General features: G+C 35.8%; 1 protein-coding gene across 1 annotated transcript in view; it reads right to left on the bottom strand.

Annotated features, from left to right (window-relative positions):
- The window catches only part of PALMD (palmdelphin), a 48,203-nt gene extending 27,873 nt beyond the window's left edge, over nt 1–20,330 (bottom strand). The window contains exons 1-2 of the mRNA XM_057720747.1: nt 19,971–20,330; nt 2,278–2,358 (exon numbers count right to left, since the gene is read on the bottom strand). Coding sequence (XP_057576730.1) covers nt 2,278–2,358; nt 19,971–20,015 — 126 coding nt within the window. The 5' untranslated portion in view covers nt 20,016–20,330. The remainder of the gene's footprint in view (nt 1–2,277; nt 2,359–19,970) is intronic.
- Between the last annotated feature and the right edge of the window lie 232 nt (nt 20,331–20,562).

Below are 20,562 nucleotides of genomic sequence, written 5' to 3'. Positions count from 1 at the left end.
ATACTTCTGCACATTTTTGAACCCTATTTTGGAATTATGCCTAGTTGCTGTTTGGAATAGCCAACCATCTTCTGCAGAACTTGGAAGAATGTACTAACTGAAACAGCCACTCTCTCCTCTGTGTTCCCTTTGCAGTTGATGCCTCGAATATAGTGTTCATCACAGTATAAATGTTATTATAAGTTTATGTGTCAATTACCATTTTAAGAGCACAGATCAAACTTATTTTATATACTTAATGCCTAGTTTAGTACCTTGCACATAATAGGTGCTTAATAAATGTTTATTGACTGAAAGGCTTTCTATTTATCGGTTAAGACTCAGGTTAAATCCCACACCTTTAAGAGAACCTTTATTGGCTACCCCAGATTAAAGAATTACTAATGCTTACACTTTTAAATTTTTTAAATTAAAAAAAATCATCCTTTAACTTGTACTAATTATTTACTTAACCTTGAGTTTCCCACTGGGTTGCGAGCAGAAGGGCTACAACTCTCAGGGCCATTGCTAGTTTCTAAGGTATTAATATGCAAATTAGGAAAAGGTACAGTTCCCCACTCCTACCCTTTCATGTCAGTGCACAGCTTGGGAAGGTGGACAGCACCTTTGTGCAGAGAGAAAGCAACTTTGTCCTCCAGACAGAAGCAGCTCTGTGCCAGGGTGCACAGTTTCAAGAGAGTATGGACAGGATTTCAGCACCCCACTCTCTCAGGTATCTTTACGCAGTATACAATCTACACAACTGTGTAGTCCAAAGCATCATACATGCTTTGATGGGATTGGATTAGAAGAGGTCTCCTGGGTTCTGGAAAGCAAACCTATAGGGAAGAGTATATATCACTTTTTGGACTGTTTTTGTTAAGTATTAAAATGAGGTGTCACCTCAGAAATGGGCCTCTCAGTGTGTTAGAGTTTTCCTGTGTGAAACTTACTTCCTAGAATGAACAGAGAGGACATATAGACCTTTTCTCCTACTGTGAACTCTACTGCTGTTTGGCTTCTCATTCTGCAAGGATAGCAATTACTCAGAAGCAGTAATTAGTTCACTGTGAGATCCAAATTATGTGTCGTGTGTGTGTATGTGTGTGTTTCTGTGTGAAACAGAGAGAGGAAGAGAGGGAGAGAGAGAGAAAAAGAATCATTTTGGAATTAGAAATTGCCTATCTCAAAAAATTGTTGTAGACTTATTTTTGACTTCATTTGACTTGTACCAGAATGACTTGGGTAAGATTTGTTGTTGTTTCATTGATTTTTCTGGGAGCACACAGTGCATTTCTTGGCTATGTCTCCTACTCATGTAAATTCAATATGACATACTGTAAGGATAGCAGGCTGACCATACTTTGAAATTACTCATCAAACATTGGAAATGTCAATTTGTATAGAGCAAAGAAGCAAACAGAATCCAGAGAACTGAGGCTAATTAGAATCTTAAATTGTGTCTCTTTTCTCTCAAGAGGTGGTTACTTGATCCATCAGAAAGGTGGATTTAGCTGAATTCAGCAAGTTTACCAAAAGACTGTGGACCCTACGAGTGTGCAGCATTGTTTCATTGAGGGATTTATGATAACTGGTGATAGAAGCCCTGCCAGATAAGTAGTTTCCTGCTTGGGCCTGTTCACAAGGAGCTCCTGTTTGTCATTTGGTTGCATCCTGTGACTAAGCTACATAATAAAAGACTGAGACTCAGTGTGCTTCAATTGCAAAATGACCACACCCGTGAAAGATGTAAAGTCTGATTTTAAAAATGGAGACTTATTTTTGGTTATGATCTCATATTCTGTCAAAACAAAATAAAACCGAACCTTGAACCACATTCAGACAACATCGAATTCATTGCACTGAGCTTTTAAATACAAGCATCCTTGAGCAGGCCAGACGGTGCCTGCTTTGCACCCCCTGGGTAAGGGCAGGCCTTTCACTGATTTCAAGAGGGACTTCCCAGCTGGGTCCACTCCCAAGGGATGTTAAGCAAGACTGTATTCAGGGTCACACTATCAAGACTGAATTCTCAAGGTTACCCGAGAAGATGAGGAAATTCAGTCATAAAGGACAAAAGTAATAAAACCATGTTTTCAATTTTCCACGTTTGCCAGGAGGTGTTAGTCTCATATGCAAATATTGCTAGCTTGTTGGCTTCCCCTATGGTTAATAGGCTGTTGGTATAACTCTGTTGGAATTTTTTTCCTTCCTAAAGCATCTTTACTATTGAACATTGAGTGCCATTAGAATATTTGAATGCAAAATAATTGAAATGAAATTAAAGTCATAAGTTACCTTCAAATGCTGGTGCTTCAGTTTTTCTTCCTCTATTTTCAGACGCTTCTGTGAGATTTCTTCCTGTATTTTTCTTTTATCCTGAAATAAAAAAAAAAGTTCCAGCATAATCTATTTTTTTCAATTTGCTTAAGTATGTTTCCTTGGGGATGCTGTCATTATTGAATGGCTAGCCAGTGGTATGCTCTTGGCATTGGTATGAAGCTGCTTTGGAAACTCCTATTTCAAAGCAAGGGAGAGCAAAGTGAGACATTCGGAGCATTTTACTGATAGAAAAATGATATAGGGTGATTTTTCAAACAGAATTAAAAAACATTTTAATGTGTTTCCTTCCCCTCTCACCTTTTCTATCTTCCCCATTAAGTCTAGCAAGATTGAACTACTTGAGTGATGCAATGGAAAATGTGAATTTTAAGGAGGGAGTTTTGAAATAGGCATGAGGAAACAACTTGAGGAGAGAGACTGTTCCTGGCACAAGGCTGAAGAAACTGCTGGGTAAAAGGTCTGCTTATGTGAGAAAACAGGATGGCCTACAGAGCTTTAGAACTCGAAGAAGCTAGAAAGTGGGACTGTTTGCTCCTATAAACCTTGCTATGGGAAGAGAGAGAGAGAGAAAAAAGGGATCAGATAATGCATGTCAACTAAGAGGGCTTCTAGTAGAGGTTAAAAAAGTTCATGGAGAGATACAGTGTCTTTCACCAAGTTTAAACTACAATACCTTAAAATCCCCGAGAGCATAACTATTGATACACAGAAGTACTTTTTAGAAAATATAGCCTGTATACTATATAGAAAGCCTAGTTTCAATTTCTGGCTCTGCCATTAACTAGCTATGTGTCCTGGGATGAAGTCCTTAACTTAGTGCCTCATCACCTCATCTGTAAAATGGAGGTACGAATCTACCTCATAATATACAAGCCTTAAATGAGCTAATATGTGCAAAGGCTCCTAGAACAGTGCTTGACACAGTGCTCTATAAGTATTTGTTTAATACAGTTAAGTAAATAAACACATAATCTGTTAATCACATGGAAAGCAACACACTAATTCTGATAATGGTTCCATTGGTCTGAAATCTTTTAGAGATGCCCTGTTTGGAATTGTTTGAGACATTCTACAAGCCATGCAAAAAGGCCCTTATTTCCTTATTTGTTGACCAGAGGTAACATTATCCCCCATCTTATTTATAAAAGTTGGTTTTAAATCTGCTTTCAAAATTGAAAACTCCCAAAGGTAAACATTTGTTGCCAATGAAGACATCTAAAAGAATTTGAAGCAGGATCAGAAGGTAATTTAGAAGGAAGAGTTCCAAAAATACTTGGCAGCTTTATTGAAACAAGTGTGTGGCTTCCTGATGTGACTCCTTTGAAGATTAAAAACTCCTTATTGATGTATAAGTTCAGGTACATTTGTTGAATATTCATTTGAACATACATTGCTGTTCAAATTTGTCATGTTTCTCTTTTTGTGTAAGAAGCATATAAGACCTCATCAGTATTATTTTTTAAATTTCATAAAAAGCTCTTTTGAAAAGAAAAAAAGAGCTGACAACCAGCATGGATCTTCAGATTCACTTGTTTGTTTGGATGAAATCTGGTCATTAGGAATAAAAGCTATGAAGACCTCTGTGAGTCAGTTTTTCACTATATCTCAAAACTGTTATTGAGCAAATATTAGTAATATTTTAAACCCATTGTGCCAAACACTTTGGTAAGTATTTTTCAGGCGCCATTTAACTTAATGGTCATAATAATAGAGATATAATAATATTACACTTAATAGTGATAACAAAGAGATATTATAATAATTTTCATTTTTTAGAAGAGGAAATGAAAGTTTCTGGAGATTAACTAACCAATCCAAGTTCTCACAACTAATAAGTGGCAGAACCAGGCTTTGAACCCAGGCAATCTGAGTTCAGCCTGTTAGCCAATTCACTACACCATTTCCCTGAGGGGGAAATTAGTTCAGCTTCTCACAACTTCCCCCATTGTCCTGTCTGTCGTGAAGTACTGAGGTCTGGAGGCAGTGCCCGTGCAACTAGCACCGAGTGGGGCTTCTCATTAGAAAGCAGCACAGTTTTAGTTCCCTGCGTGCTGGTGTGTAACTGTCCACCTCGCTCCCTGGACGGCTGTAGAGAAGAGCACGTTATGTATGTGTGACCGTGACTGCTGAACCCAGCAACGCTTCCCCACCCCTGCCGGCAGCCAGTTTGGGCTGTTTGTTTCATCCTGGGGTTGGTAATGAGGTAATTGTGGGTAGAGGCAGGGTGCCTGAAGTGTTTTGGCAACAGGATGCTTATAGAAGGGTTGCTAAGGAATACTGATGTTTTGTCATTCAGAGGTAATGCGATGCCTCTCTCATATCAGTCTAGGTAGGTAGGAAGGTAATTTTATAACGTTATGGGCATGACTCTATTTTAAGATAGGAGTACTTTTTCTCATAAAATATTCATCAACAGCAAGTTATTATCCTTTTGTCATCTTTCATAAAGATCTATAAGCATTACTGATAAATAATATGGCAACAATTTAGTTTCATTATGGCAGAATAAATTACAAGCTTAAGGTTTACATGTAGTTCTATTGCTGGTATTCCGAAAGTTATCATAGCCAGCTACTTCCTTCCCAAATTTATCGTGGAATAAATGGATGTGAAATGCCATCTGCTTCCCAGAATTTCCCCAGAAGCTTGAGCATCTCTATGTACACCTGTCATAATCTGGCACATCAGGTATTTATTAATGTTAACCATTGTGAGTAACATATACTGCTGTTTACTTCTTCAGTGTTCAACTAATAAAGACGTTTTGTTCAATGATAATTGCCTAGATTTTCAGCTGTCTGACTTGGAATATTTTAGCAGCTGACACCCACAAATTCCAATTCTGTAAAAGCCTAGCTCTTAATTGTTTTGAAAATTAATTTATTTACCTTGTGTAACTATAAAACTGTGTGACCATCTACGATTCGTTGATATTACTACATTCACATACTTGATAAAAGTAAGCACAGTACTTAGGATTGTGAGTATTTTAGATATATTATTGATTAAAAATTAACTAATTAATTCTATAATGCTTGTATCTATCAAGAAGGGAGGATTGATCCTGAGTTATTTGATTTTTAGTTTCTTTAGTACTTAAGGCCTTTTGTATAAACGCTATGCTCAAGGTGATGTTAAGAGTTGTGCCATGTTTGAAAATTATTCAGAAGTATATAATTTTACCAAGGAAGTTACATTGTCTTTAAGAAGGAATATCATTTATGCAAGGAACTAGAGTCTAAGAAATAAAGTGATAAATGTCATTACTAAGGCACAAGTGAGGTATTGTGAGAGTTGAGGGGAGAAAGGGAGTGGTTGTTTCTAGATGATCTGGTTAGGAGAGGCTTTGAAGTAGCATCCAAACAGAGTATGTTGGGTAGTTGCTGGGGGGCTGGGGGATGGGGGAAAAGGGCATTCAAATCAAGAGCTCATTGTGAGCAAAGGTTTGATGTAGAAAGTTGGGACATTATTTGGAATAGCAAGTCTGAAATCTAAGTTGTCATACAGAGAGCAGTGGGAAATAAAATAAGAAAATGAGCTGAGAATAAATCCTTAATAGAGAATACTGAAAGGCAGGGAAAGGGATTTAGCTTTTCAGAGGGAGAGGAATAATAGAGTTAAAACCATGTTTTAAGAATTTTAAAATCGCCTGATTGTATAGATACTGAAGGAGGACAACTTGAAGGGGATACTCAGGCTACAACTCATACATAAGATCAAGAGAGCTTGAATAAGAAGTAACAGAGGGTATAAAAACAGATGATTGAACCTGGTGTACCCCCCAAAAAATAAAAAATTAAAAAAAAAAAAAAAGTAACAGAGGGTGTGGATGTCAGAGATACCAAGGAGTTAAAATTAGCAGGACTTGGCAACTGATGACATATGGATGCAGGAGAGCAAGAGGTCAAATGGGAATATAAGGCTTTTGTATCCAGGTAACTGAGAGGAGAACAGAAGCACTAATGGAAATAGGATATTCAGGAGAAGAAAGAGAGTTTGGGAGGGAAGATGGTGATTCACAGCAAGTTTGAGGTGTCTTTGGGACAACCAGGTGGAGTAATCTGGTAGGGAGTTGAAATGCTGGATGGAGAAAGATCAGAAGAAAAATCAGAGCTAGAGGTAAAGATGCCAGAGCTTTGGAAGTGATAGCTGAGGCCAGGAGACTATGTCAGAGCATGACATGAGACATATTTATGAAAGTAAGGCAGAGCTAAAGACAGATCCTTAGTGAAACACCTACGTTTAAGGGGTATTGGAGGAAGGGAACCCATATGGAAATTTATTTGGGGATTAATTAGATATTATTGATAATAGAACTTGGTGAATTCAATTAGGCAAATAGTTTCAGATTCATTCTTTTAGAAGTATCTTATAACTTCATGACTACTTTTGCTGATATTTTCACTGTTTAAGGTTTCAAAAGAATAATAACAGAAGCTACTTATTTGGATTTAAATACTACCAATAATGCAGAACTTCCTGGTGAAATGCACATAATGGTAATCTTGAAGGAAAGGGACTGCTAATGCAGTATTCCTAGAAAAGAATCCCGAGCATAGTTAGAGGTTTACTACATTTCAATGACAGTAGAGTTTTAAAATTCTTGAAAAAAATTCTTGAAAAAATATTTTAAAAATTTCTTGAAAAAGAGGCAAACACTTTAAGAGGGAAGATAGATCATGAAGCATGGGCGATTTACGAATGGAAATACCAATACACAAAAATGATCTCAAGTAAAAAGAAAAAAGAACTAAACAAAACCAAACTAAAATAGTTTAATGCCACTGGGAGCTCCCGCAAAGCTCGTGAAACCAAGAATACAGATAAACAAACAGGTGGTATCCATTTGTAATAGTGTAAATAAGATACAAATTCAGGGTGATGAGAAGATGTGAAGCATATGAAAAACACTGAGGACACAAAAAGCATGTGTGTATAAATAAATATATATATTCAATCTTTAAGTTACGTTGAGAGCAAAAAGACTACTGCTGAGATACACAGTATAATATCAACATGACAGAGAAAAACTAAAACTACTTCACTGCTATTCTACTTTCTTTTATTGTTTTTTTGATTAAGGAGGATAGTCTTCATCCTGGAACGGGTAGAACAAATATGCTTAAAGGGAAATCAAAGCCCAAGAGGAAATAAAGCACTGAAGACAGAGCTGCTCAGATTCTGATGGGTTTCGTTTCAGGGAGGAGAAAAATTTATATTCAACAGGAAAATATTGTCAAGTAGTCTTGGAATCTTGGGTGAAGTGAAGAGGCATCAGAAGTCTGAAAGTGGCAAATGACCCAGTTTTTGAAGAGAGAAAAAGGTGAATTATGAATATTTAAAGACTGGTGAATGTATTGGTTAATCCCTGGCAAAATTGTAGAATGAATTATTAAATAGTCTTTTATTTAGACAGGGAATGTCTAAGAGTTAGCTTTCAGTTATTCAAAACAAAGCATTTAAAACTAGTTCTTTTGCTTAATTTTTTAAGATTTGCCAATGAGGACAATTATGATGGTTGTAATAATAGCTAACATTTATTGAGAGATTTTTTATGTGTCAGGAACTACCTAAAGGACTTAAATGTATCAATTTACTTAATTTTCCCTTAGTCTGTAGGAAGTAAGGACCGTGTTTATCCCCATTATGGAGGTAGAGAAACTGAGGAGCACTGGTATCTAGATCATGGGAGTTCAGTACATCTTGGTTTTAGCAAGACTTTTGACAAAATTTCTTCTTTTTTCCTTTTGGAAATTTGTGTAAATGTGTAAATTTGTCTTAACATTTTTTTTTTTTAAATCTATGCTCTGTAAGAGATAGAAAAATAAAACTAAGCTCAATAAACAAGTAAACATAAACATATTGAGCTAACTTTTTGAACCAGAATTTCAAGGGTGAAGTGAGGGTGCACTGGAAGACTTGTTGCTAAAAACTGCTCCAGGTGACTTTAGTGAACAGCCAGGTTTGGAAACCAATGAAATAAAAGATGACCAAGCCAAGATTTCAAACATCTTATCTGGTAGGATTAATGGACCCAAATTAATGATTAATTTTATTATTAATGAATGTAAACTATGAAACTTATAGGATATGTTAATTGCAGGACAGTTAAAAAATCTAGACAAAGAAAATATAAAAATATCCTATACTCTCACTACTTTAAAATAACTACTATCTACATTTTGGTGCATTTTATTCCAATATTTTTTCAATATACCCAAAACACAGATATGCACATTTAAACAAACACACATGTACAAACCACTCAAGGAGGCCCATACACAGTTTTGTGTTCCAACTTTTGCATTTAGTATTGTGTTATGAGCATTTCTCATGTAATTGACTTTAATAAAATTATTGAATTTTATTCAAAATATTGTAACTTGATTAATCAGTCTCCCTTTTTCTGCCTCTCAGGTTGTTTTGAATCTTTTACTGTTATAAATAATTGTGTGATAAAGTTCCTTGTTTGTAAAATTTCGACGACTTTTGTCTTATTATTTCCTCAGGATCAGTCCCTAGAATTTAGTTACCTAGTCAAGGGGTAGGGATGTTCTAAAAATTTTTGATATATATTGGTAAAAAGACTTCAGTTGAAAAGCTATTTTAACTTATATTTCTGCAAAACAGTGTCCATTACCTCACTCTTACTAATTATGAATATTATAAGTAAAAGATCCTTTAGCAATATAAATAGAGCAAAAATAATGTCTTATTTTATGTCTTAATCAGATTTCTGATATTAGTGTGGTCAAATATTGTTCATAATTTTCTTGGGTTTTTGTATTATATATTTTTTAAAATTGTCTGTTTGTGATGTCTACCTATTTTTGGGTAAAGCCTATTAATTATTTAATCAACAATTTGTAAGAACTCTTTGAATTAGGAATAGTAACCTTTTGTTTGCCATACTAGCTGTAAATAATTTTTCTTATTTGCCTTTAAATTTTATTTGTGGTGTTCCTTGAAGTATTGAAAGTTTTTATTCTATTGCTTTTATGTTTTTAATATCTTTTACTGTCTGAGATACAGTAATTGTTCATCCATGTTTTCTTCCAGTTTCCTAGAGTTTTAAAAAAAACTCTTAAATCCAGCTGAATTAATTTTGATTTATGGTAAATGCTGAGAGTCTAATATTTTTTTCCCAAATTTGAAAATAAATCTGAAGTTTTATGACAGAATTCTTTCCTATTGGTTTACTTTTTTATTTACTAATTTTATCATTTGCTAACTCTTATCATTTACATTAAAAAAAATGTACATTAGGTCTGGCTCCAGGTTATCTGTATAGTGTCTTTAGTTATAGATTTTGGTACTAATACTGTGTAGCACCAATGAAATAAATTCACATTTTATTGGGCAAGTTTTCCTTTGTTGCTTTTCTCTAAAATGTTTTGATTAGTAGCAGTAGTTTATTTTTCCAGTTGGACTTTGGAATTGTTTTGTTAAATTCCAATAGAAACTAAATTGAAAACTCAACCCGTTCCGTATGCTTCATCACTCTGTACCAAACCAAAAAAAATCAACCAACCAACCTACCAACCAAACAAGAAAAACCACAAACCCTGATGGAATTTTAAAAATTACTCCTAATAGTAATTATCATTTTCCAGAGATAATCAGAGATTGGTACTGTTATATATGATTTACATCTGCGTGATACATTATAGCTCGTATAAAATTGGAATTGTTTGTTACATACTTAGTAATCTTATTTCTTTTAGTATATCATGAATATAATGATATACCATGTCATTAAATAGTCTTCTAAATTATTTTTAATAGATGCATATTATTCTATTATATATATATGCATATGTGTGTGTATATATATATATATATACACACTCACATATATATGTGCACTGTGTTTATTGAGCTAATCCTTATTTTTGGACATTGAATTTGCTTCCACTTTGTACTACATACTATAAGAAATGATTTTGTTATGTTATGAACTTCTTAGGAATCCATCTTGTATGCATCTCTTATTTTTCTTTAGCATAAGTTTCCTTGTTAATGAAATTCTTGGTCAAAGGGTAAAACAGTTTCTGAGTTTTCTTTTACCAATTGCCAAATTATCCTGTTCCAGTAATTTCATGGTGCCATCAGAGGTGAATAAGAATGCCTCCTTAGAGATTCTGATTGGAATTGTATTAAACTTAAAATAAATTTGAAAATATATGACAGCTTTTTTTGTTTTCAAACTTTATCTCAAGGCGTGGTGTGCCTCTCTAGACATATATATTATATTACTTAGTAAAGTTTCATTATTAGCACAGTTCTGTAGTAGATATAAAAACATAAAGGTTTCTTCATATAAATTCTGCACATTTTCTAAATAGGATTATCTTTAGGTTTTAACAGGTTTAAAAAAAAATGTAGCTATCAGGAATGGGATGTTTTCACATGACAATTTCTGACTAATTATTGTTTTTCAGAAAGCATTGATTTTTGTATATTCATTGTGTATCTGAATATTGAGCTTTCAAGATAGTTCTGTTATTAATTTTAGAGACACTGAATTGAGGACCAGAGAGTTTATCAACTTTCCCAAGTCATAAGGTTGGTCCAGTGTTGGAATTGGTATCAAGCCTAATTTTCTATAATTCCAAAGATAATGCTGTTTATATTACCCCTTATCACTTCCCAAATATATCTGTATAAATACAATTCACCAAACAAAGGAAATTATAGCACTAAGGGCTCTGTAGTGGTCAGAGTGTTCTGTTTAACTCTCAGCACCAACTTTTAGAGTGACACTGACATTTAAAAGTGTCTAGAATGAGCCTGGGATATGAAGAATGATTGAAATCAAGAAAATGAAGCTGTACAGCTTCAGTGGCTGGAGCCATGATTGGGAAGAAGTTAAAGGAAACTAGATTCTGGCACATTATGTCAGAACTCTTAGCACTGAGAGTTCTCAAATGGAACAAAGTATTTTGGGGGGTATTAATCCACCTGATATCGGAAGTGCTCAAGGATAAGCTGGGAGAGCATCTCTTGAGCATAGTGTAATGGGGATGGGAATGTGGGCAAAGAAATCCCCAAGCTTTCTCCTGGTCCTACGATTATTTCTGAATTTAGCTTTGAAAAACCCTAATTTTTACATTAGTCATGGGAATTGGATGTATTCCAACTGGATATATGCTATTTATGGGGTTAATTAAAAAGCACAAATTTCTAAACCTGATTTTATTTAGAAACTTTAGTTGTCTCTCCCAGCTTTACAACAAATTCTGACAGATCTCTAAATGGAATCCAGTTTATGTTCTACTCTTTTATTCCTTTGTCTGCCCTTTCTTGTTTGTTCTGATGAATAGTGACAAAACAAAACAAAACAAGGATAAACAACAAACACAAAACAAGCCCCTGAATAATCAAAGGGTGATGATTGACTTAGCCATGTCTTCAGTAAAAAAAAAAAAAATCTGTTAGCTGGGCAGACAATCATTAGCTTTTTCCCTCCTTTCAGCTTAATGGTATTCACTCATGTACTTATTCATGATGGGCTTTTTTTGTGCTCCAGCTAGTGTTGAGCTCAGTGTAGGGGGCTGTGAGAGATGCAACAATGTCTTGCCTTAAGAAATCCTGGTTGGAAGGGAAGAGACTATGTAATGGAAGTGGGAAAGGGAGAAGGTAGCAGAGGCTTAGAATATGGGATACTCCAGAAAATGATTCTGTCCCAGTCCTGTTAAAGCAATAACAAATGCTTCTGAAATGGCATCACATTCTTTTCTTTCACACTTTTACTCCTATCAGCCTGGGGAAGAGGAGAGGAGCCTGCAGGGTGTGAAGGTTTGGGTTAAAAAATGTGATTAAGTGAAGCAGAACCTCCATAGATTCTTCTCTTTGTTCCACTTCAGACTTTATTAAGAGTAAATAACAGAGGAAGTTCTAAACAAGGGAGAAGTTTATGGTTTTGATGTTTATTAGAATTTATTGTGATGTCATGAGCATGGACTCTGCCATTTTCTACAATTTAACTAATCCCTTAGCTTTCCTTGGTCTTAGGTTTTTCACCTATAAAATAGGGATGGTAACATCTGCTTTTGCAAATACTCATAAGACTGTTTGGACAAATGAGATAATGAATGTGAAAGTTTTTATTTTTATTTTTAAAGCCTAAATGCTATGCAAAAATAGGTGCTTTTATTATCATTATTATATTTTTAAAAAAATTTAAGTATAGTTAATTTATAATATTGTGTTAGTTTCAAGTGTACAGCAAAGTGATTCAGTTTTGTGTGTGTGTGTGTGTGTGTGTGAAAAAGAGTGTATATTCTTTTTCAGGTTCTTTTCCATTATAAGTTATTACAAGATACTGAGTACAGTTCCCTGTGCTACACAGTAGGTCCTTGTTGGTTATCTGTTTTATATATAGTAGTGTGTATATGTTAATCCCAAACTGTTATCGTTTTTTTCCATCTTTTTAAAAAAATTGAAAGTATAGTTGGTTTACAATGTTGTGTTAATTTCTACTGTACAGCAAAGTTATTCAGTTTATATATATATATTCTTTTTAGCATTCTTTTCCATTATGGTTTATCTCAGGATATTGAATATGGTTCCCTGTAGGACCTTGTTGTTTATCCATTCTATGTGAAATAGTTTGCATCTACTAACCCCAAACTCATAAAACTATAATTCAAAAAGATACATGCACCCCTATGTTCATAGCACCACTGTTCACAATAGCCAAGACAAGGAAACAACCTAAATGTCCATCAGCAGATGAATGGATAAAGATGTGGTACATATGCAATGGAATACTACTCAGCCATAAAAAAGAATGAAATAATGCCATTTGCAACAATATGGATAGACATAGAGATTATCATACTAAGTGAAGTAAGTCAGAAAGAGAAAGACAAATACCATGTTATATCACTTATTTGTGGAATCTAAAATATGACACAAATGAACCTATCTGTGAAACAGAAACAGACTCACGGACATAGAGAACAGACTTGGGGTTGTCAAGGGAGAAGAGGGGTGGCAGAGGGACAGACTGGGAGTTTGGTGGTGGTATTATTATTTGTAATCACACAATTCTTGTGCTTAAGATATGTCTTCATATCTACATTTGTTAGCGTAGATTGATTTTGAATAGCTGCTGAGTAGCTCCTTTTAATATGTTGTATCACCTCATATCAATCATCAATGCAGTTGCACATTGAAAACTTGATGCTTAAGACAGAAGCCAGAGGTTCAGAAAATAACCTGGCTCTGTGTCTGAAATGGTTGAAGTGAATCCAGTCACTGGGGTTTTACATAAAAACCGTAAGTGCAGATCTTACTCAAACTGCTCCTACGGTGTTTTAGAAAAATAGACATGTCAAAGGGTACCTGGTAAGAAAACTTCTTGAGCTTCCCAGAATGACACAACTGCCATTTAAATAAATTAAATAGACTGATAAATTAAACTATTCTTATTTTATTTAAAGAGAAGCTAGGTAGTTTGAGGCTGTAGATTAGGAAGTGGAAGCTCTGTTTTGGTTTTAGCCTGAACTATGCTGTACTTGTTTAGACTCTTGTTAGACTTAGTCCCTGGTTTGTTTTAATCACAGTCTTCTACAGAAGCAGCTTTTCCTTTTTGCCATCTAGTAATGTTGAGAAAGTTCCTGGGATTCCTTGTCAGTAGAAGGTTTTGCAATATAGCATTATCACTCTGTAGCACACTGGAAAAACTACCCCTGGTATCAAAAAGCAGTTTCCTTAATAAACTATCAAAGTTATTATACCTCATCACATGGTCTCCTTTGTGGGTGGGCTATTATGTTTGGCAAAGAAATGTGGCATTGCACTTTTGTTTGAAGAAATCTTTCCCTCCCTGGAAGAAACATGTAATCTCAGCATAACACTGTGGAAAACTGTGCAGAGGTTTTATTGTTTGAATATACTGGCAAGGACATCTTTTCTTAGGAGATTCCCGTATCTCCATGTACCATCTTTATGTGAATGTCTTGGGATGCTCATGACAAATTGGGAGTTCTTCCCGTAACTTTGTCTTAACCACAGGTACAGTGGAACAATGGTTCATTATGCTTCCGTTTAGTCACTATTACTTTAAGGAGTCCTTAGAACTCTAAATAACACAGTAATCCAAACACGTTAAGGTCTAACTTCTGTCAAGATCCAGGCTGGCTTGTGCTTATTTTCATGCTCTCATTTGTACAGGAAGAATGAACTGGGGAAAAAAATGCACGTGGCCAGCCTGGGCTTCCTGGACATGTGACCTGTGAAGTCATACATGAAGGCACCATGCTCAGAAGGGCCCAGCGCTTAGTCTGAATGCTTTTAAATTTCTGCTGTTTCCACCTTGAAATTTTGAATACTTTTTGAGCAGGGGTCCTCACATGTTCATTGTGTCAAATTATGTAGCAGGTCCTGCTTTGAGGTCATTAACTGTCTTAATAACTGTTAGACGATCCCAGATATTGAAAACAAAGAGAACAAGATGAGGTGGAGTCAGTGAGAGGAAACATGTGCTAAAGAAGTAACTAGAACCTGTGTATATTTATGTTATTGTTTTAATAGTAGTCTTTGTATTGGGTAGATTTCTGTTTTGTATAAAGACCTTTCTGCCTTCTACATTCCTATGTTTACAAGTCTAGAAAAAATTCCTTGGGAGTGGAACAAAATAGGGAGTGGATGCGGGGAATGTGAGAGCTCTTGATTATTTTGCTTCATGAGCAGCTTTGGCCGGCACGTCTGGCTTTGTTGCTCAAATTCCAGCATCAGGACTTTATATGGCTCATTACCAAACGGAGTCAGTCCTAGGCAGGTGCTAGTTCTTGTGATTACTGCTGTTCTCTAACTTTTGACCACGCTCACCTCCTTCATCTGTGATCAGATGTCACCCTCTCCGTGAGGCCCTTCCTGACCACGCTGCGGCAAATTGCCACCCATCCCATCCCACTCCTGACACTCCTGATTCCCTTTATTTCACTTATTTTCGTGTAAATGCATGAGGCTAGGCACACAGTGGGTGCTCAATAACCATTCATTGAATAAAGCAATGAGACAATGAGTGGATAACATGCTCTTCTGACAGTTGAAGGTAAGCCTTGATGAGAGTAAGCATGTCAGCTTTATTCTTACCCCTTTTCTCCTCAGCTGGGTTTGTTCTTTGTACATTGATTCTAGTTCTTAGAATTCTTCTGCGCTCACCCCCCCAACAGTACTATTTTTGTGAATCTGTGATCTCTAGTCAGTTTAAGGTCTAGGAGTTTTCCAGTCTGAGCACCCCCCTGCTATTTAGTAACATGTTTTCTAATGTCACCAGGGGAGTGGAGATAAGACAACATGTTCCTCGTGGAGGAGGATGTGAACAGTTTAGGATATTACCCATCATAAAGGAATCTTTCTATTTTTGAGGGAAATTCACCTGGGCCTTTTCATCATTCTTTGCTGTGGGCCATGTTTACTTCCAGAGAGGAACTCTGTAGGGATAACTCTTTCAGTCCTTAATCTCAGTCTTCCCGAGAATGCTGGAGACATTTGTATCGTCAGTTCTGGTAATATTCTAAGTGCATTTCAAATTGCTAGCCTATTTCAGTAGCCCTCCTTTCGTATAAAAATCAGCTATTTGTTAGAATACTATGTGCCAACTTGAATCAATGTGATATTTAATTAGTTTGAAGTACCCTGTTTTCCACTTATAATTGAAAACTAAACTCTTTGGCTAAGAGATACTTCGACCATTAATTTCTTAAAGGAAGGGTTGGTATAGGTGTACCTTGTTTTATTGCACTTCACTTTTATTTTGCTCCATAGATACTGCTTTTTTTTTTTTTTTTTTAACAGATTGAAGGTTTGTGGCAACCCTGCACAGAGCAAGTCTATTGGCACCATTTTTTTCAGCAACATTTGATCACTTTTACATGTTGGTAATCCTTGCAATATTTTAAACTTTTTCATTATTACTATATTTGTTATGGTGATCTGTGATCAGTGATCTTTTTGTTTTTGCTTTTGTTTTCATTGAGAGCAGTCTTTTTTTAAAATTGAAATATAGTTGATTTACAATATTATATTAGTTTCAGACATACAAACTAGCAATTCAATATTTTTATAGATTGTACTTCATACAAAATTGTTATAAAATATTGAGTATATTCTCTGTACTGTACATTATGTCCTTGTGATTTATTTATTTTATACCTAATAGATTTTACCTTTAATCCCTTTTGTCTATTTTGCCCCTACCCCCATGCCTCTCCCTACTCTGGTAACCACTAGTTTTTTCTCTGTATCTGTGAGTCTGCTTCTATTTTGTTATAATTTCTTATTTTTTAGATTTCACATGCAAGTGAAAACATACAGTATTTGTCTTTGTCTGGAATAGTGCTCTTTGATGTTACTATTGCAAAAAGATTACAACTTGCTGAAGACTCATGAGGGTTAACATTTTTTAACAATATTTTTTAATTACGGTATGTATGTTATTTTTTAGACATACTACTACTGCATTATGTTATATAGTCCAAACATAACTTTTATCTGTACTGGGAAACCAAAGAATTTGTGGGACTCACTTTTTTGTGATATTTGCTTTATTGCAGTGGTCTAGAACCAAACCTGCAATATCTCCGAGGTATGCCTGTACATGGATAAAGTAATGAAGGGGAAAGGTGAGAGTAAGTGGACAAAATAGAATCCATTTTTGGTACACCCAAATGAAGTACTTTCTTTTTAAACAATCGTTTCTGTGTACTTTCATAATTTTGTCTTTATTCTGCTTGTCTTTTTTTTTTTTTTTGGCTGCGCTGTGTGGCTTGCAGGCTCTTAAGTTCCCAGTGGAACCCAAGCCCTCGGCAGTGAAAATGCAGAGTCCTAACCACTGGACAGCCAGGGAATTCCACCTCTTAAAGTCTTTGAGAAGACTTCCGACTAATCTGAAATTCAACTTACTGATATGAGCAGTGAGTGGCACCATCACAGTAATTTAGTTTTCAATTTGACAGCCTAGTGTCACATTCCATCTACTTACTTTGTTTAATCTTATTTTTTAAAAGGGGGAACAAGAAGACTGGCACTTGATTCTGTCAAGTTATAGGCATATACATTTGTGTTTTAAATTCCTTGCAGTGGAAATAATGACTTTTTGGACACTCAAAACCATGTGGAATAAATATAACAGTGAAGATTATTTCATGTCACAGCTAGGAACTGGAGGAATAAATTTTAGCATAGAAATTAAATAGATCTTAAACTGTCAAAAGTTTTTTTTTTTTTTTTCTAACAAAGTGAAGTCTATGAGTTGCTGTGTTTGGTTACATTGGGCAATTGTCTTATAATTTTGTTCTTAAAGTATATACAAATTATTTCAGTCTAGGGAAATAGGAGGAAAACAGTTAAAATGAGAATATTGTCTCTGAGTTTTAGTCTAGGTCAGAGATTTTGAAGATTTTAAGTATTTCCCAAAGTGAAACAATCCCTGCAAACTCTCTAGACGCTGTGTGTTTTCATCTCGCCAGCGGGAAGGGAAATAGCTGAGGTGGCTTCCTGGGTAAGGCAAGGGTGGAGAAAGCTGGCATCTCCAAGGGTGTCCAGGAGGGAGATGAGTGGATGTGTTGTTTCCATGGACACATCACTGCTCCATTTTTTCCTTTCAGGTGGTGACCAATGTGACTGGACTTAATCTGGGGAGGTGTAAGCTAGTGGAAATTTGTTCCCATAAACTTCTCTCAATTTTTTCTCTACAATCTTTAAAATATCCTACTTCCAAAATAGAATTACTTTGGAGATTTGCTTAATTCTTTCTTATGGGATATGGTAAACTAATGAAATATTCCAAAAAATAGTTATTTATTTATTTTTAAATCATCATAAAAGCACACACTAGTATATTCAGGAAGCTATTTACTCTCTTATCTGCTTGTAAGGCATTTATGGCATTATGACTTTTGTTCTGGCTCTATTTGCATTTGGAACCCTTAGTGAAAATTCCTAGTTTTCCTGAATAACTGTAGGTAGTCATACCTTTAGAACATGTGCTGCTTCAGAACAAGCAAGGTACACTATGGGTAATGAAGGTGGAAGCAAGGGTGGGCTGCGATTGAAAAAGGAAAATGTGGAAGAAGGGGCTACTTGTGGATTTCATTGGGTACATGATTTAATTTAGTTAATTAGGAGATCGAAGTGTCAGGGAACGCGGAGCTTGTACCCGCACAACTCACACCGTCTAATATAGTAACCTTTAGACAACAGCTGTAATGCAAAAGGCCCACGCCAAAAACAACAGAGCAGGGCCCAGTTCCTGTCCCTTAAAGCAGGACAGCTGAAACGGTGGCTGAGTTTAACAACTAAAAAGAACAAAGCAAAACAAACAATAATCCAAATCAAGGTTTTATGAAGAAAGGAAAACTCACTAATTAGAAGCTGGACATTTTGAGAGCACTGTTTTATGGAAAAGTGCCAATTTTATCTGTGGACTTTTGGTTCCTAACCATTGGCTGAGAAAATATTTCAAGTTGTTGAATCCTTTCTGGGTGGAACTGAAACACTGTATCCATTTAATAAAAATTCTAAATTGGGATTAGCATAATAACAATTTATGCTATGGGACTTTGAAGAGCAAAGAGTAATATCTTTCTACCCACCCTGATTTTGCATCAGTTTTCTTCTCACAAAACAATGAAGAGTTATTTTTATAGATAGTAATGTCCAATATACATTGAAATTAATAAATCCACATCTGTGATATCAAGCATCAGTTTTTAAAAAGTACTCCTGATGGCTAATTTCAGTGGCAGGAAATGCTGAAAAATCGAAATGTTGATTTCCAAAGTGTTTTTTCTTTAAAAAGATTATACGAGAAGTTGTAGCTAATGATAAATGATTGTGCCAGAGATTTCCAGGTTACTGGCAAATAGAGGATTTTGTAAGATTAAAAAAAAAAGTTGGGTCATTTAAGGAAGGTAATTCATTTCATACTTTGACTCTTTCCCAGAACAAACATAAAAAATGAACTATTCTCCTTCCCGGTATTAACAAAGTATTTTCCAAATCCATTGCATTGCATGCATTGCATTCCTTTATCAGGATCTTATTCAGTTTGTGACTCTGCTGGAAACTGATATGTTAGAATTAATCTGATACGTGCTTTTACCTACTTTTCTCTTGTTTAATGCTTAGCTTAAGTACAACATTCATTTGAATTTTGTTAGGCTTTCTGGACACACTACCACAACTGAAAATAAAAAGTTTCAAGTCATTTGTCTTATTTCTTTTTCTTTCCTCCTTTTAAAAGATTTTAACTTTTTGGTGAATTAATTGTTTAAAAAAGTTTCCAAGTTGGAGATCTGTTTTTTGATCTATTGTTTGTCAAGTATAAATTTAAGGAAAATCTGCGTTTGTAAGGTATATAGAAGGTTAACAAAACTGCCTTAAAAGCTTCTGACTGCTATTTAAAACATAGGCATGGTTTCTGTGAAAATCAGGAACATTTGCCCTGTACTCAGGTTCAGAAAACCAAGAGTTACAGAGGGTCACCAGGGTTAAGAGAGCGGCAGAGACTCGTCCATGAAAGGTGACAGTTCTGTTTTTCCACTTACGGGGCTCAGCAGCTGGGGCAGCTAGCAACGTGTCTGTTATTCCTGTAAGCAACCACCTTCATGCGTTATAACTACACGTAGACTTACTGTGATGGCCTGGAGTCTCTCCTTCACAAGCTCAGCTTCTTCCATTCTAGAAGTCAAGGACGGGCAGCCAGCGAGGGAAGTCCAAAGCTACCATAAAGCAGGAGCCTCCTTGGGGAGAGGAGTGGAGGTGACAGAGAAGCAGGGAGAAATCCGCTCTTGCACGGGTGGAGAAAAGCAGAAATCCCCGACTCGGCAGGAGCGTCTCTGAGCAGATGTACAGATCAGGCCAGACAGACACATGTAATGAGGGTGTGCTCGGGAGGCAGACGCTGAGGCTGCTGGCACGGGCTGACTGACAAGTTTGAACGGCAGCAGCACAAGCCCTTTTCCTTCAGGAGCTGCCAGCTCTTTGTTGTAATGTGCACAGTTAGCAAGGCACATTTTCTTATTAACTGTTCCTTACCCAATTCATTCTTTTCGAGGAGCAGCTCTAGGATCCCACGCACTGAGTGTTTACTCAGCCTCTGCTCTAGCCACACACAACCAGATCTCTGCATGTGTGGGTCTGTGTGTGTTTGTACAAAGTTGTTTACCTGTACTCTCCTCCACAGTTGCAAAGACAGAGCCTTACCTTGACTGGGCCAAGGCACTT

Source organism: Hippopotamus amphibius, chromosome 1 (assembly GCF_030028045.1).
Source record: "Hippopotamus amphibius kiboko isolate mHipAmp2 chromosome 1, mHipAmp2.hap2, whole genome shotgun sequence".
Taxonomy (NCBI): domain Eukaryota; kingdom Metazoa; phylum Chordata; class Mammalia; order Artiodactyla; family Hippopotamidae; genus Hippopotamus; species Hippopotamus amphibius.
This window is presented reverse-complemented; position numbering and strand designations above follow the sequence as displayed.